Source organism: Prenolepis imparis, unplaced genomic scaffold (assembly GCF_030444845.1).
Source record: "Prenolepis imparis isolate NDT839.2.m4 unplaced genomic scaffold, iyPreImpa1.0 SCAF_8, whole genome shotgun sequence".
Lineage (NCBI taxonomy): Eukaryota > Metazoa > Arthropoda > Insecta > Hymenoptera > Formicidae > Prenolepis > Prenolepis imparis.
The window spans coordinates 8272269-8291543 of NW_028141166.1; the positions used below are offsets into that span (position 1 = coordinate 8272269).

Below are 19275 nucleotides of genomic sequence, written 5' to 3' on the forward strand. Positions count from 1 at the left end.
ATTTTTCTCTAGGAAAATATTTAGAATAGAGGGATTGTGTCTCTATTTTTCTAGAGAAATATTCAGAATAGAGAGATTGCGGCTTTATTCTTAATCTTTCTCTCTAGGGAAATATTCAGAATAGAGAGATCGTGTCTCTATTCTGAATATTTCTCTAGAAAGAAATGTTCAGAATAAGGAGGTATTCGAAATAGAAAAAATCTTTACAGCCCTAAATCTACATCGAGACGCCTATCTATCTAAACCTCGTTGTTCTAGGCGGCTTCTTTTATATGTGCGCGAACGCGAATGGGTATGTTACGAGAGAGTGTTGTATTCAATATTGCTAACCACTAAAAAAGAATGGAGTTGTCAGTTACGTACTGTTTTTGCGGTCGTTCGTACGATCCTCAGCAATTTATGATACAATGCGACGTGTGCAAGGAATGGTATCACGGCGGGTAAGCGTTTACAAGCTTAAAAATATGCATGCAAAACTTGGCGTCTACGATGCAACGACACGTTCAACGATCCCCCGCGCGACTCTGTTTTTTTCACGATCCCTCTCGAATCCCGCCAATTTTCCGCATCGAATTACGCCTGCGAGAACATTCGCTTGCTTATGCTCGACCGTGAACATGAAATGCGACCCGGATTCATCGGCATCGTGTTACAAACAATGTTTTGTTGATAGTAACATAACCTGCGTCATCAGGCGTCATTGGCCTTTCGTATCCAACATCTTTTTCACGTTATTAGCAGATATATATGATACAATGAAAATAATTGGACTAACTATTGAGTTATTATCTTTAATTCAAGCGCTCGTTTATGCATATATTGTTATTTTTTAATTTGTATCTATAATGTATTACAATTGTATTTTTTTAAATTCTGAATATGAATAATGCGTCACATATTGTTTTGTTCTTTCAGATGCGTGGCTCTGAAGGAATACATGACTACAGATCTTGATAAATATCACTGTCCACGATGCGAAGCCATGTGTGGTCCTTCTCTTAGTAAGGCTATTGCGTGTTGTTACATTTTAAGCATTTTTAAAAATGAAATTTATATCTTTATTAATTCTTATTCTTGTTTTACAGTGAAGACTAGGATGAACTGGCATAGACACGATTATACTGAATGTGATGCGGATACGAAACCTGTTCAAACTGGAACTTCAGTATTTATACGAGAGCTGAAGTCTAGACACTTTCCTAAAGCTGACGAAGTTGTGAAGCATGTGAAAGGACAGCACTTAACTTTTCAGTATTTACAGATAAATGGCTTTGAAACTCCTATTATCATTGATGGGAAAGATGGACTTGATATGACTGTACCACCTTTGAGTTTTACCATTCAGGATGTAGAGACTTATATAGGTAAGGTAGCAGGTATACAAATTTTTTGATTAAATATGAATATTTCATTTATTACACGATATAATTATAACATATATAAATTGACTGCTATTATTTTCAGGTGGTGATCGGGACATGGATGTAATCGATGTTACTAGACAAAGCAACATACGTATGAAATTAACAGACTTTGTAGAATATTACAACTCTCCCTCCCGAACAAGGGTGTTAAATGTCATAAGTCTTGAATTTACTAACACTGGGTATATCAATATTCATTGCCTTGCCATGTATATGGCAATTTGTAAATGTTTTCTAGAACATATGTATAAATTGACAAATCAAACAATTGCAGTCTTTCCCCACTGGTTGAAGCACCGTACATCGCGCGCAAACTCGACTGGGTTAATTCGGTGTGGCCGCGCGATTGGCCCGAGGACAGTGAATTAAAGCGACCCGAAGTACAAAAGTATTGTTTAATGGGGGTCAAAGACAGTTTTACAGACTTTCACATTGACTTTGGCGGCACGTCTGTGTGGTATCACGTGTTGCGTGGTGAAAAAATTTTCTATCTCATCAAACCGACACCGGCGAATTTGCAACTGTATCAGCATTGGATGTGCAGCTCGACACAGAGCGAAACTTTCTTCGGGGATCAGGCTGATGCGTGTTACAAGTGCGTGCTTAAACAAGGCCAGACAATGATGATTCCCACGGGCTGGATACACGCGGTCTTAACACCGGTGGATTCTTTGGTCTTCGGTGGAAATTTTGTGCACAGTCTTAACATTCCGATGCAAATACAGTGAGTAGAAAAGATTTTAGTCTAGTTATCAATCTCGATTAAGAAATATTTACTTGATGGTGAAATTGTGTATTATTTTATAGAATATATGAATTAGAAAGGAAGATGAAGACTCCAGCAAAGTTTCAATATCCTGGCTTTGAAACAATTAATTGGTTCGCGGCTAAGAAATTGCTCAAAGAATTGAAGGAATTGAATAACGAGGGAAAGAAATGTCCATCGTACTTTTTACAAGGTGTGAAGGCACTGCTTGGAATTCTCAAGCAATGGAACACAGATAAGGATGTAAGTTAGAATGTTTTATTTTATCATTTTTCTTTAATTAAAAACTAAAAAAAATAACGTAAAAGATCAAAATAAAAGAGATGAAATAAAAATCAAAATATATCATTTTAGTACAGTATGGTTAGTCGTGGGCAGATACCAGAAACAATAAATAGCCAGAAATTATTGAAGGATCTTAGCAAAGAGATACGACACGCGGAACGGTACTTAATATCCCTAAATCCGCCGAAGCCGGAACGTGAGAGCAAACGTAAGAAAAAGAAGCCATTGAACAAGGATTTCGTTGACTTCGATTACGCCGACAAAATAGCGAATAACGCCTTTAAAGCGACGTTGAAGGAAACGAATAAAGTGGAACCAGCTTTGATGGAGCAGCCGTTATCAAGACCACCGTTAAAACTTACATTGCCGAAACCTATCGTGTTTCCGGAAGTTAAGACGACTGCGATGGACAAACCCGTCAATAGCAATAAACGACAACTGTCCAAGCCGGGAAAACAGAGTCCTACCGTAATTCGATTTAAGCTCGGCAACAACGAGGTTGTCAGAAGTACGAACGACAGTATAAACGCTTACGGTGCTAATATTACAACTGATCACACAGCTCTCCGGACAACGAAGGAACCGCTCTCGTGGAATCAAACATCGTCCGTATATGATTTTCACGACGGCAGCAACGAGAGCGATTATGGTCTCGTGATAGACGAGTCACAGAAGCGAAAACGGCCGCCTCGGTCGAACGCGCAGAAACGATTCAAGCGCGATTACGACGGCGATGTTGACGTGCTGAACGACGCGCCGAAAAACGGTATAGAGGAATTGCTGAAAGCGTCGGCGTACACCCTCGGAAACGGCGCTCAAAGGATAGACGTCACGTACGTATAAATTCCGACGTATATTAATTTTTATTTAATAATTTAATAATTTATAATATATAATTTTAAATATATATATATATATATGTATATTTATAATATATAATAATTATTTAATAATTTAATTTTTAACAATTTTTATTTAAACCATAATGACTACAACGAAAAATAAAATTTCAGGCCATCGACTATAATACAGCAGTACAGTCAGTCCATGCCACCTCCCACTGGGTAAGTTGATTCAATATAAAACTCTCTGTTTTTTTCATATTAGGCTTTGTAGTTTGTCACATATTTTATAAACTTTTCTGATTAAGACAGAGTAGTTAATAAAAAGCATTAATGAACATTTGGATATTTGAATTGTTGTAATTCTATTATTATTATATATTACTATTATAGCTCTATTATTTTCTTTTCGAACTTCTGTGGGTTTATTTTATTAAAAGTAATTTGTGTGATTGTTAATTGATAATTTGTGAAAGTTAATATACATATATATGGTAAATATGTATGATGTAGATACATATTTTTCCTTCTTTCAAGCATGTGTAAAAGTTTATTTGAATGTTGTTTATTAGGAGATTATTGTAGCTTTTAACAGTACAGAGGAATGAATTTGATTTCTTGATGTCTTAGTATTTATAAATTGAAAACGATCAGTTCCGACAGGGCGTCACCGTCCACGCGGGAGGCTATCGCCGGGATGTTATCGTTTAGCCAGCAAAGCTACTCGACAACGAATAATTCTGCAAAATCTTCAAGATCTACCAAGAGCCAACAAAACGATGACAATGACGATGATGATCAGTCGATAGAAAATATCGACAAGGTTCACCAAGATGATGATTTTAGTATGTATACAATAAAGGAATAGTTTAAACGAAATATCGAGATTTATTTTTTATATTGGACGACGTTACTAAATTTATATTATTCGCAGTTTATCCAGCTTTAGACGCTTCTGACGACGAAGATTACATTTTCAAACCTAAGGCAAAAAGTCAAATCGATGAAGCGTGGAATCCGAAAGCCAGAGTGGGTCCCCTTTTACCAAAGATGAATCGACCTGCAAGGGAAGGAGTGAAGAAAACATCTGTGGAAAAGGGTTTGGAAGCAGCTGCGGCGAAACGAGCAAAACAATCGGTAAATTAATAATTACTTTGTTTAATATTATTTCATTTTATTCTATCCATAATCATTATATTTGTGCATCTTGTAATGTACAAATACATTAAACTCCTCCCAATCGTTAAATATATCCTTAAATTATACTTAAATTAATCTAATACATTAATCCAGTTAATAAACATATATTCAGTATGTATGCGTGTGTGTACGTGTGTATGTATGAATGTGTGTAATATATATTTTTTTATATCATTTATCATTTAATAAATATCTTATCATTCATACAACTTTCCTTAAACATCATAATTCCATGTTTCTTGCATACATTTTACATAGGATGAATACCTGGATAACGACATGGAGAAGATTACCAAGAAGAAATTGGTAGGCATAATTCAACTTTTGCAGTTTAATCTAAAATTCTGTAACGCTATACTTTTCTATAGTTTTCAGATTGTGCATATTTTTTAGTTTTATAATTACGTTTCTTGTAATTACAATTGTAGTTCTTATGTAATTATGAATGTATTTTTTTTATTTTAATTACAACTTTAATGTTGGTATCCATTTTCTTTTTACTGCATACATGTGATCGTTAACTGTAGTTTGACAACATTAATCTACAAATCAAGTTATAGAATATATTTAAATATTTTTGTTGATAACTCATTCTGTATATTTTCTTTCCTGTGTTCACCAATTATTTTCTCTTCTATGTAGTTATTAAATCAAATCAAAGAAAACTTATGATGTAAATTACATCTTACACATGTAACACAGGGTACCAACAAACGGACATATAACAAAAAGAAACAAAAGGACTCTGCGGTCGCTGCAGCGGACACTACTACATCGTCCACTGCACCTTCTGAAAATGTTATAAAATCGCCCATCGGATTTGGATCAATACTGACTAGCCCCAACAGACTTAGAGATGTTAAAGCCAAACTTGCAGCACCGGTTCCTGTTGGTAAAGTGTCAATTTTTATATTTACACGTTTTTTTACTAATTTAAAAGTGTGTTGAGTTATAACTAATTGATAATAGTGAAGAGAGAATTGGATATCCATAAATTTTCAGAACGAAAGCCGAAAAAGGGAATGAAAACGGCGAAACAGCGTCTGGGAAAGATTCTGAAACTTCATAAAATGATGCATTAAATAATAATAATATTAATAACATGAAAAAGAAGAAAAAAATCACGTAAGTTTTCACTTGTGTATAGAATCGTGTAATAGTTGTACATTATTATGTAAATATAACACATTTTCCATTACGGTGGCATGCTCACCTGACAGAAACAACATAGTTGTAAAAATCAGTGTCGCGCGTTTTTTCTAAGAGATACTTATATTTATTATTGTCAGTTAATTTTAGGTAGATTATATATACATATGTGCATATATATAATGTGTATTATATATATTCATTATATATATAATATAATATATACATGTATATGTGTATATGTATATGTATAGATACATATATATATACATACATATATATATGTATATACATGACTTTTGATATCTCGATATATGTCAGTAACATAATATTTATATATTGTAATACTAATTACGAATACTTTATGCGATGACTTTATATGTACACAGTTCAGTTGACAACGATTCGAAGGAAAAAACTATATCAATCCACGGATTAGCATATATTCTTTATTATTTTAATAAGATTTCAATAAAATTGTAATTTAATTTATGACTATTAGTAGAATACTAGAATAGTAGATGAAACAAATTTAATAGGAAAAAAGGTAGATAATTTTTATTTTTTATTTTTTATTTTTCTTTCTTTATTAGTAGTTTAACATTTCACCGTCCATTGTGAAGAATACAGAGAATTTCTCACGCGCTGCATAATATATTTTTGCATTTCTTAGAATACGCAGTTAGCATGAAAAACTTTTCTCTATTACATATTATTTGATCGTAATTGTCTAAAAATGTTTCAGCATAGTGCGAATACGATTTCTGATTTTAATACGACTATAGCATGATAACTTTCACATACGATAAATGCATTTGTTATAGCAGCCTAGTTGATTCTCTAGATTACAATATTAACTGAGAGTTATCCTCATATCTAAAATATAGCAATTATTATATACTATTTTTTAAAATAATGCATTTATAGTGCTAAGTTGATAATTGGTGAAAAGATTATTTGATGATTAGCAGACTCAGATTCGATTCTCAACCTTGTTACTTGAGTAATAATTTAAATAGAATTATTATATTCCAGTGATATAAACAAAAATCTGTCTATATGTCTAGACTTAATTTGATATAAGAAAATAGCACTATATGTTTCGTAAAGAATCCCATTAAGAAATGCATTAAGGAAGAAGATTAATACAACTAGACCGGATACTTATAATTTTGCCTTCTTGTAAATGCAAGATGATAGTTATAAATGATAACCTGCGGTTCAAATGTCACAAGTTATTCCTTATCGTCACAACAATACATTTGCCTGACTCTTACAATAGTTACAATACAATTTGCTTATGTGCAGCACTTGCTTTGAACAATTTTTCTCTTTATTTTATACATCACAGAGAGGCTGTAGAATACTGATTTTCTATGTAGGTGTTATAAAAAGGAAGGATGATATCTGCCAGCGAAACATTTTATATGTAACTTAAAGTATGATAAGAAATGTACTTTGATCATTATTACGGAGCACTAAGCAAAGTAGCGTAAGAAATCTTATGGATTGTTGTATCGCACAGGAAATTGAGTTACCTAATACATTGTACCTGTTTCCTATGATACAAAATACGAGATACATAAGGCACACAGAATACCATAGTCCTAAAAGAGAATTATTCATAATTACGAATTGCTCCTATTTCATAAGCTTTCTCAGATTCTCGTTGATATCTGAGAATATTAACAATTTATTTTAAAAAATGGAAAAAAATGTCGAAAAATGATGTTTTTTACTTAATAACTTACATGTGTATATTAAAAATATTAGTGCTGAAGTTAAATTGTTGAAGATTTATGTTATGTCAAGAGGTAAAAATTCTTTTCAGATTCTAATAATAATATTAATGATTAGAATTTTTACTTATGATTTAATTTGTATTATAATATAGAGATCGTGATAAATATGTAAATTGTATTTAATTATCTTACTGTTATAGTAGAACACTACACGCAATTTATAAATTGCTGAACATGTGGCAAGTAATTACATAAAACTTGCAGTATCATAACATATCTCAAATCACATTAACATTAACATTAAAATGCATTGACTAATTTTTCACACAACAATATCTGGAAAAAAAATTTACAAAAATAGAAATATTTAAAGACTATTTACAATTTACATGTTTTGAATAAGTGCTGTTAAAGTGACATTTGCTTTCGTTCTTTTATATTTTGCATAACAAATTTAAATTACACAGTCGCTTTTATTATACTTGGTCGACAAAATGTTTGCATATATATATATATTGTACACGTGCTTATTTGTAAGATTATACAAAGTAACATACACATGTATACATATATTTTTTTACAGAGTATTCATTTTGAATTTGAATCATATATATATTTATTTAATATTTCTATGCATTATATATATATATATATCTTCGTTAAAATAACTAACAATAATAATTCTATAACATGTGTGATAGTATTGTATATTTCCATAATAATTTTTTAATATCTAATCAGATAATTAAAAAAGCTCGATAAAAATTTTGCGACAAAAGTGACGTGATTTGTACTACTAAATGTAGATTTATATAGACTTCTGCCACAAAGGATTGGTATGTTTCACATGTGTTCATTAAATTATAGACGATAACTCGCAGATTTCAATGTTTGATGCCGAATATATTATTACGAGATTAAAAAGTTAAATGTCAGGGATGAAAGTAAATGACAGTTATTTTCTCTCACTTATCGCTCGCATAGAAAAGTAGCACACTTTCTATGTGTATGTATATATTATAATTTATAATAATAAGTACTTTAATATTATCGCTTGACTTAACGGGATACAAATAAGATTTTTGAATAATTTTTTAATGCGAATCACAAAATTCATTATTGATCTAGACTCTCGTTGATAAGAATATATATTAATGAGCATGATACATTTATATTTATGAAAAATGAAAAACAAATGTATTTTTGAAGAAAGTCTTATCAACCACAGAGTGCAAAGAAATTAATCACTTATTTAATGCAGCTCTTTTTCCTTTTTATCAATACATATTTAAAATATGTTGTCTTTGTAACTCTTTGGAATATGCAAGAGCCGACAGTTTTGCACAAGAAATATTATTCAAAAATAATATTTATAAAGATACTCGTATCGAATCAATTACAAATGTACATTGTATATATATTCATAAAACATCCGAACAATTTTTCATCGTATTCGTATTATTGCTGAATAAAATGTTGGATTCATTATACTATCTTATAGTTTATACCATCTCTCTTCGTTTTCTTATATTATTAACTATGAATATCTAGAGAAAATCAGTGATAGTATATTATATGTGTAATTATTTTCTTTTTCATTTATTAATCAGTTTCTTACTACTTTCCAACATTTTCTTCAAAACAATATTATTCTTTATAGTTTGAATAATTCTATATCCATGATTGGCTATTAACGTTTTCAAATAATTCAATGATATTCCACAGAGACATATATTCAAATTTCCGAGCACATCTCCGTCAGGCAAACACGAATAACTCTATTAATTCTCCAATTCAATTAAAGAATCGTAAAAAGAGTTTTTACAAAGAATATCGAACATGTATATTTAAAAAAAAATTCATCGAACGTCTCGATATATAATCGATATTTCGATTATATATCGAGACTATAATATTCTTTTTTTCTTTCAGTAGTCTCTTCCTCTTTTAATATTCTTTCGATTTTACATTCAATTTTTTCGGCGGATTTAAAAAAAATCCCTGTCAATTCGCTCAACAAAGAGACTCGAAAGCGAGAATCGTCCTTAGGAAGTTCCTTCGATACGTCGCGCTCGCCCTCGAGACTCGACGCGGCGCGTTCTTCATATTTACGCGGTATCGCGCGCCGCTACGTTCAGTCTGTCGCCGTCCGCCGCGCAGTGCAGATACTTGGCCGCTCCGAGCATGTGCAACGAATGCGTGGCACCTAACCCGTGAGGCCATTCGTTCATCTGTGGTTCGTGTCGTGCTTGCTTTCTCGCCCTGAGAGCTGTGCCGCAAACGTTTGTCGCGTTTTTTTATTTTCGCGATATCGCGAGCGTCTCGTCGGCGGCGGAGTCTCGGCGGTTATCGTGTGTTGCCAATCGTCTTCGTGCCGGACGACAGTAGTGTGTTTCGCGAAGCGGTTTCGGTCGTGCGGTTCTTCCGGGACACAGAAACGCATATTCGGGACGCCATAGCGCGAGCTTCACGATTTCAAGGTACGTATTTTCGCGAATACGCGAGCAAATTTGCTACTTCATGTTGGGCGAAAGAGCGAGAGAGAGGGGGAGAAAGAGTGGGACAGAGAGGGTCAGAGAGGATCACGCGTGCTTGCGCGATCAGGTGCGCGAGCACGCGTGCGAGTTCAAATTCAACATTACGCTCGCAAATCTCGGCATGAAATTCAAGCCGAATACTGTAGCGATATGAAATGCGCATTCGAGGAGAGGAAAGAAGCAGGTGCGAGTGAAATGAGCATAGCTGCAAGTCAAACGTAGATGAGTAGGTTCTACAGATAACTTCAGACTCCAAACTGGCAAAGGAGACGCGCGCACTCTATCGATTATATAAGTAATAACTGTATTTTTTGAATTCGTGCACAGAGGTGATCGAAATTTCCAGTCGAGTCTTTTCATGGGAAATTCCGAGTAAGTGGTGTTCTTCGTGCTTTTCCTACTAAATTTCGATACTCCGAGAGGGAGAAGAGGAAGAGTGCGTTTGTTTTTGAGAAATTAATACAAGCCGGTAACGCGAAACGCGAGTCGTTGCTTAAATCTAACCTAACCGGCCAATCTCTTCTACCCGGCAATCGATAGAGCGTCTGCAATCGAGACATATTTTCTGCCGCATTACGATTATATATTTTCGCGTGTCCGCAATGTCATGCGAAAAAATCATCCCAGTTTCGTGTTTTCGAATTTTCACGCCAGTGAAGACTTGGCGAAGTTTGCTCCAGATTGCGTCACTCCAAGGCCGAAGTAAACAATAGTCAGTTCCGGTAAATATATATGAACGTTCAGCTTTAATATTTGATGAATGAAAAGATGCCACATATACGTATATACATATAAATATTTCGAAATATTTATTTAAATATAAAATATACATATAAATTTGAGTGTATCATGTTTAATTTTAATATATAATTGATATATTAATATACTTTTAATATGTTATATTTAAATAGCATATAATAAATAATACAATATTTAATTTTCAGTTTGTTAGACTTTCTGGCAAATTTTTGCATTATAAAGTACGGAACATGTATTTTATTTAACTTTAAAATTTAAAAATCTCTCTAGCAAGTTAAAAATTAAACAGAGTAAAATTTACATTTGTATTCTCCGTAATAAAATTATATTTACATCACATTCAAACAATTACATTCATGGCTTTTCATCGTGTTAGTTTATTTACAAATTCGTGAACGATGTCTTTTGACTGAGAACGAAAAAGAGAGCCTCGGTTTCACAAGGTCAGTCGAAGGTAAAGTCAAAGTTCTCTGTCATAATTCTCTGCCATTCGAACGGCAAACAAATAAAGAGTTTCACGTAATAGTACAGGAATATTTTAAGGTTAAATGTCGAGTGCTAGCTTATTAAATATGTATATTTCTCCTTCTGTGAATTAAAAAGTGATGACGCTCACACGCAACGTTCCAAATTGCTTTAAATTTTCAATTAGATGGTAATTTAAATATTTATAGAATGTGCGATGTGTTATTTTAACATCTTTATATTTGTTTTTTTTTTTTTTTTTTTTTTTTACATTTTACATCTATATTTTCTTTGTACTTATATATCATAAATTACTCGTTCTCTATGCAATCTTTTTTTTAGATTACGCGTTCGCGTTAGTTCGATCGAGAAAAATGTATTGTTCACAGTTGAAAAATTTGTGTTAAATTTAACAAATATCACATGTCCCAAACGGGCCACAGAAATTTTTGTGTTAATTTAACATAATACGGATATGTTAAACGATGACACGAATACTGTGTTAATATTTTAACATAAAATAAATCCAAACTTCAAATAAACTTAAAATAAATTTTGTGTGAAATTAACATAATTTTAATGTAAAAATTAACTAAAAAAGTTGTTAATTTTACATTTTATCATCCCCACTTATATTATAAAGTAAAATTAACATTTTTTTCTGTAAATTTTAACAGATAAATCTTGTCACTAATAATACGGAACATATTTATTGTGTAAAATTAAAAGTAAATACACATTGTGTTATTTTTACACTTTATTTCAGTTATTTTAATAATTTAACATTTGAGTTTAATTAACACAACAGCAATATGTTAATTTAACACAAAAATTTTAACGGGGACCGTTTTTAACAAGAAAACACAAATTTTCCAACTGTGTTCTTGTCGTCAAATTCGAGACATTGACTCACCGCGCGAATTACTTTTCGTTGCAGATTTGCAAATTGTTTACGTGGCGTAAATTCTAGACCAAAGGTCAAGAACATACGTGTCGTAATCCCCGATTGATCACGGATCATATCAATTACTAATGCAATCGTATCGCAATCGTAAGATTGGAGAGACACTCGAATTTCCTTATTATACGTAAAAAACATTGCCAGCGATAATGAAAGGGAAAAAATAGCATTCACTGAAACAGAACACTTTTGTTTTTTTTTTTTTTTTTTCTATCTTTCGATTGACTTGTCGTATACACTTGAAAAGAAAAAAAACGTAACTTCATATAAACAGATAAATCGTGTATCGTGTGTCTGAATCACGGCAAGCGCGCGTGATATATAATTCACCTTGATTTGCGATTGAAAGAGTAAAAAGATGGAAGATTTTTCGCGATACCTACCTTGCGCTAATATATTCTCCTTATTTTGTTACAGTGATGCTGGTTGTTTGGCAAGGAGCTCGCCGTTGCCTGAGTTGCAGCGGGCAGCGCACTAATCAGAGCCAATTCCACCAAAAACATCATCGTCGTGAGCTAATCGACGAGAAGCTCGACCGGTATCATCTCGTTAAATCCAGGTAGGAATCACCGAGAGTTCTTTGTCAAGCGCTATATTTTGCCACGTGATACTATTATCTTTACGTAATCATGCTTGTCATTACTCACAATCGGTCAGTGAGAAAAAATTGCATGATAAATACTCAAGAAATCTATATGTAACATATTTAATACATCAATTATTTATAACACATTAATAAAAATACAGTTCTCCTAATTTTTTACTAAAAATTAAAATAGAATAATATAAAATCACTATATTTCACTAAAAATAATTAGAGAAATTTAGAAATGATAGAAAGATAGGTGACATAAAATAAAATAATAAAAAAATATATTGTATATTATAAATATAAAAATTTTAATATCAGCATTTGTTATACCACGAATATTCAAGAGATTTATTCGCGAAAGAATCGAGATCGATGTAGTCATTGGCGTTATTTTATTGTTTGCGATCGAGACGCGTAATTGATCGGGCTAATTACACTCGATGAGTTTTATGCATACGCGAGCGCGTCTATATGCGTGTAAACTCGCATCGAGTATTGGTATCTTATGTCAACGGACTCAAATGAGACGAGTAATTCTCCATTCTCGTTGACCTGATCGTTTTAATCGCGGAGCGTACGAGAGGAAGTTTCCAATGCGGCAATATTCGAAAATACCCACGGTATATTTTGCACATCTCGGAACTCGTCTCGCGAGATTATATCCTGTCGGCAATTTTTTTTGAATCATCGGAAGACGCGTCAAAATGAATAATCGATGGAAAAGCACATTGTTGAAATGAATAATCGGTAAAGTCCTGTCTATAAAACTTGCAATAAAATTAATTAATCATCCCAACTTTAGATTCTAAAAATCAGTTTCGGATATTAATCGTTACTTATTTCTTTGTTCTAAAAATTTTCGAGATGTTAGTATTATCTTTTACAAGAATACTTGATCGTTTTAGAAGTTAGTTTTATAATTGTTATCTCTCTTTTGTGCGTTATTTTTAGTTTTATTATAACGTTCGAAGTCACGTAGAGCGAGAATCTTCTTTCTTTCTGCATTCGTGAAAATTGATTTTGCCAGAAAACACACGTGGATCGTCGGCGATATCGGATCGGATTCAGTGTGTCACATAGCCAGAATTCTTGTTTTTACAGTCGACAGTCTTACGATAAATTCGTGATACAATGTCTCTTATGTATCAGACACGTGCGTGAATAACATGCGGCGCCCCGTGTTGTATAACATGTTATGCGAGCAGATTTTTCTTCGGTTGTATGCACTTTTTAAGAAAATGCACATGTGCACTCTTTAAGCATTGTATAACATATTTACATTTGATCTGGTCGCTTGACCTTCCCACGATAACGCACGCACACGTGCATAGGAATTACAATTAATTTTCTATTAAATAAAAAAAAGGCAAAGAGCCGGTAGCAGGAAGTTAGTGCCAATATACAATTTATTACAGGAATCGGTATGACAAATTTTGTCAATTACATACTGATTCCTGTAATAAATTGCACATTGGCACTAACTTCCTGCTACAGCTCTTTGCCCTCTCTTTTTTATTTGATTTATTAATCATTTAATCCTTTTTATCTATAATTTTCTATTATTGTGTTATTAGCGCAATACATATATTATATGTATGTGCGTATATTTAAGTGATATGATATTGTCTCCACAACAATCCTAAGCTTGGTCGCGATCGATATTTTAAATAAAAGAAAAAATAGATGAGATGATTTAATAAATAATAATTTTTTGCGAAAATAAATTAATCTATTTCCGCGATGAGTATCTGTTATATTTCATTATTCGTTTGTATACCATTGCCACTTGCGTATATATAACAAGCCATCCGATATCTCGTATCAATATCGCGTTTGTTCTGCGATTGACATTTCTGCGATCGCAAATCGCTACACGAAAAAAAATATTAGCTATTATAACTTACAACTTAGGTCTTCCTATCTTACACTTGAAATTTAATTACCATATCTAAAATTTCAGCTATGGTAACTACTATTTTTTTATCCATATTTCATTTGTCTAAATTTCAGGTATAATATATAGGGACACTTAAAATTTAACTATGGCAGCTAATAATTTTTTCCGTGTATTAATGAAGAATCTCGAAACACGCGTTTTATTAATTACAGTAGCGATTTTAATTAATTACAGCCTGATTGACAATAAAATCTCGTGCGCCACTAATCTATTTCTTCCTAATTAGACAAATCGCAAATACATACATGTATTGTATAGAGTAACTAACGCGTAAATTAACGAGTAAATTAACGACGGAACTACATCGGCCGTCACTTCGATCGTCGACTTAGCAAAGCGGCAAGAAATATTCGCGGTCACGTGATAATTGACGAGCGTAGCCGATCATTATAAGGCACTTGATTGACGTTCCAGCGCGTCAGTCAGCCACCGAACATCCGCGCGTCGACGCCTCTTTACGCAAATCGCGCGTGTCGCATCGCCATAATACGCTATCTCCGAATTAAATTTCGCACGTTTGCGCGTTTCTTCGCGATCTCGCACTCACACCTCGCTATCGTATACCAGTTCCCGAAACTGCGGTCGAATCGCGCTGACCCGCACTTGTTATATTCGATGAGAAGTCTCGAGTGAGAAAAGTCGTTTTTCAGATCAAAATCGAGAGGGATCCTTTGATTTCATTAAAATACTTTAGAGACTTGCGAGAATCATCTTTCCCTTGAACGTGACTTGTGTGAGAGAAAGAAGATTAGAGACTTTTATGTTAATTAAATTAAAGTGCATTGTGTGAGTTTAATCGCACGGGCAAACATTTGCGTGAATAAAGTGCATTTAACTTCTCGTCCTCGTAAACGCTGCAAGTTTCTGTGTGTTTTATACACGAAAGAACGATTAATTGATTCCTTCAGTTCCGTTTTACAGTAACGTCCGAGTGCGTGCACTTTGTGGTATTTAATTAGAACTAAATCGAGAGAAAGAGACTGTGTCTGTTTCCACTATATATCTACGTATAGTGTCTTGATTAAGGAGAGGAATCGAAGGCTTCTCATACGGTATGTACAAGGTTCTCAATTGATTGATATAAGTAGCGAATCGGTTATCTAGTCGGAAGTGGCAACGATCTTAATTGTTCTTGTTTCGCGATAAATACTTCCGCTGCAAAAATACTTATTGTTAGTTTTCTCATATAACTTTTAAATTTTTACTATAGTAAATGATAACACAATCTATCGGATAATCATGATCTAGGCTCGTGGTAAGAATATACAATTTCAATTGCTATTGTTAGCGAACGATATTTTTAAAACACTCCTTGTATATAGGAATGCAGTTAGAACACAATTTTATGAATGGCAAAAGTTGTCAGTTTCCTCAGCTGTTCTTCATTTTACTCGGATGAAAATTATACATTTAGTATTCGCGTTTTAATAATCACTGCGATTTTTATTGGAACGATATATGTCTTCGATATAATAATTTGAACTAGCCATGCACCAATTGCGAAAAGTGCAAAAACAATGATTTACTCTGGCCTATAAGCATACATTATTACACACATTAAAAAATATTAGTTCTTAGAAAAGAAATTAAAAATAAATTGCATTATAAAAAAATAATTTAAACGCTAATATAAAATCAGAAAATATAAAAAAAAATAACATGATACAAGAGAATAATTCTTTCGTACAGCTTATTTACAATTATTACTGTGTATAGATCCGCTTATTTATATAACAAAAATTGACAGCTAATTTTGAAGAAATTCAGATTGCAATCTCAATTATGTTAATGAAATAATCCAAGCGAGTTTTTTTTATCTGATAAAAGAATAAAATGTGCGAGACATGGTCGTTTAAGTAAAGAATAGAGATTGCATAAAGATTGCCGAAATCATATAGTAGATGCGAAAATATCTGAAATCAAAGGTTGAAAGTTCCTTCTATATTTCTTAGACGCAAGTGAATGATCTGAGCACGTGCTTACGGTCTTCGTGTTCTTTCGTCGAACTTCGCCGCGTAATCACACATCGGCCAACAGATGCACACATGCATCTTGAGACACAAACCAGTTCATTCCGGGTTGCCACTATAGATCATGAGCGATACCTGAATAAAATTTGCTTACCGAGGATCAAATTAGAGTTAGGAAATTTTCTTCGCTCCTCTTTAATCTTTCTCTTTAAATCTCGTCTAATTCCACTTCTTTTTGCTTTTCGCTATATCGTTTTTGAATTTAAAAAAGTTTTCCTTTTAGACGCGATTTCTTATCATATAAATCCATAGATAGCACTATTTTTTTCTTCTAGAATCAATTTTCTAGCATCAGCTTTTATCATTTTTGTATCGCAATGTGTACAATGTATATGTTATGTGTTTTTGAATATTAATTTGAACAATTTTATTTCTTCAAAAAATTTTTCATATTTATACATAAAATTATAAATAGAATTCTGTACTACAATAAGTTTTGCCGCGAATAGATAATTTAAAATAGACTTTAATCGATTACAAAAAAATTTATATTACGTGTACCATAATAATTCTTTTTTTACGGATACACTTATCTATTTTGGGATACAGAGGGAAAGAAAGAGAGAGAGGAAACTCTAATTAAGTTTTCTTATTGTTTCTATTCTCTTTTTTTAATTAAGAGGATTTTATTATCCTTTTTACATTATATTTTTATATTATTCTTTTATATGCATAATAATATATCATCAACTAAGCATAACATCTTAACTTGAGACTAAATACATACGAATATTTATTTATGCATTATTGCATATGAATTACGAATAATTGTGTAACTACATTACGGTCGAGGACTCGTCTCTATATTTTCGTGAAATTGACTTCAAATTTATTGAAGTTTAAAATACAAAAAAATAAAAAATTTCCTATTTACATTAGATGTCGCAAGAGTTTTATCAATTCTTTGTTCTTAAACCGGAATGTAATTTGCGTATTTTCTTACTGATTATGAGAAAGTGTCGAGGCAAGACAGGTATATCTATCCTCCAAAAAGAGAGAGAGAAAGAGAGAGAAGGAGATTGATCGAGGTTGTGGCAGTGAGTGGGATCCAATTGCAGTGCCGAAATATAAAAGGTTGTATTTCAAAGTTATAACGGGAGTCTCTCTCTTTTTTTAGACAAGTATATGATGATACATTAAAAAAATGTTCATTGAAAAAAATTACGCGTGACATTTTTTTTTTTTTTTTTTTCCCCCCGAGATAACGCGAGATCTCCTGCGGTGCGACTTCGAGTTCCGCAGCTCGCTGTATAAATTTGTCGACCCTGACGAGCGAGAGAGGGAGACGGACTCGACTTGCGCGGAGGCTCTGTCGGATAACTACTCGATCAGTCACATACGTAACGCGGTACCAAGCACTCACCACGTGAAATCGACGTTTTCGTTTCTTTTCGCAACGAGACGACACGGTTTCGTCAGCGAACCTTAGCACGCGTTCGCGTGTCAGTCTCGATCTCGTTCGCCTGACCAGTGATAATCGCGCAGTGCTCCGATAAGTGTGTGTTGGCGCGATTTTAATTACAGTGAAAACAATCTCCTTCTCTCTTCCGGCTCGCTCCGATTAACGGATGCAAAAGGTATGTTCAAGTTACAAGTCGCGGTTACAGATCCAAATGTCGCGCGCTGACACGTGCTTGCCAAGACTCGTGGGAGGCTTCGGTAGCACCTTTCAGTATGTCTGCTTCATAGGTGCGAATGTATGCGTGCCCGTTGAGGTTTATTCCTTCGGGTGTTACATAACAATCGTGTTAAATGAAATAGGCAATTATTGAGATGAAAGTCATTGAGGTGTCTGTGTCTAGAATTAAAAATTAATTTAAAAAATGTGTTTTATATCTCACTTTCTCTTTCTCTTGTATTATATTGAAAAATTAAAATATAAAATCCACTCATCGGTTTATCAAATATAAATCTATCATATTAATTAAAATTAGAAAAAATATATAATCTTATTTTGAAAATAAGAGTTAATTACTTGTGAATTTCCACATCATAATTTTTGATTAAATTTTGTGAAATTAATTTCGTGAAATTAAAATCCACATTGTCCTCAGATCGTAATCACTTCAGGCGAGCACTTCCTTTTTTTTCGATTCACGCGAATAATTATAAAATGCAAAAGTACTTGATTTTTTTTTTTCGAAATACGACACTTTTAGGATACCTATAAATGGACGCGCGTATTTTTAGAGATACAACTATCTGTTTTACAGATTGCTATTAGTATAAAAATAAAGTGCATACAGATCAAAATTACGAACTCGGTAATTCGTATTTCGCGCACACGTTTGCGTCGAAGGACGATTTCGTATCATTGTCATTCAGTGTCCTTTCGACGTTCGAATGTCATTAAACGAGGAACATCAAGTCTCGGAAGTGATAAATGAAGGTTTCGATTTGCAATATTGCGTTACGAGACTAGAAAGAAATTGAATTATTTTAAAATAAGGTTGGAATAATTTACACAATATCGCGAAATACTCTTAACAGTTTATTCTTATTGATAGATTAATTTCGAACTGAGTTGTATACGTAATTAATTTAGATATATTAATACTCGCGCGGT

General features: G+C 33.0%; 2 protein-coding genes across 9 annotated transcripts in view; both read left to right on the forward strand.

Moving 5' to 3' along the window:
• Positions 1 to 285: 285 nt before the first annotated feature.
• On the forward strand, positions 286 to 8851 carry LOC145939567 (histone lysine demethylase PHF8). Of its 4 annotated transcripts, XM_083043984.1 has the most exons (14): positions 286 to 440; positions 916 to 1001; positions 1086 to 1364; positions 1465 to 1606; positions 1699 to 2148; positions 2232 to 2433; positions 2545 to 3308; positions 3489 to 3539; positions 3972 to 4162; positions 4252 to 4454; positions 4776 to 4823; positions 5220 to 5409; positions 5520 to 5642; positions 6056 to 8851. In XM_083043984.1, the coding sequence occupies exons 1-13, from the start codon at positions 343 to 345 to the stop codon at positions 5597 to 5599; spliced, it is 2784 nt and encodes a 927-aa protein (XP_082900110.1). In that variant the 5' UTR covers positions 286 to 342; the 3' UTR covers positions 5600 to 5642; positions 6056 to 8851. The 4 variants fall into 4 exon arrangements, with proteins under 4 accessions (XP_082900110.1, XP_082900109.1, XP_082900111.1 ...); XM_083043983.1 differs by having other exon boundaries at positions 5520 to 8851; XM_083043985.1 differs by having other exon boundaries at positions 3981 to 4162; positions 5520 to 8851.
• Positions 8852 to 9546: 695 nt separating this feature from the next.
• Positions 9547 to 19275, forward strand: part of LOC145939827 (trehalase) — a 50894-nt gene continuing 41165 nt past the window's right edge. For 2 of the 5 annotated variants that reach the window (XM_083044452.1, XM_083044458.1), the window contains exons 1-2: positions 9547 to 9888; positions 12548 to 12689. In XM_083044452.1, coding sequence (XP_082900578.1) covers positions 12550 to 12689 — 140 coding nt within the window. In that variant the 5' untranslated portion in view covers positions 9547 to 9888; positions 12548 to 12549. Of the gene's footprint in view, positions 9889 to 12547; positions 12690 to 15092; positions 15732 to 17988; positions 18287 to 19275 lie in introns of those variants that run through there. The other 3 variants (XM_083044456.1, XM_083044455.1, XM_083044454.1) reach the window with 3 other exon arrangements.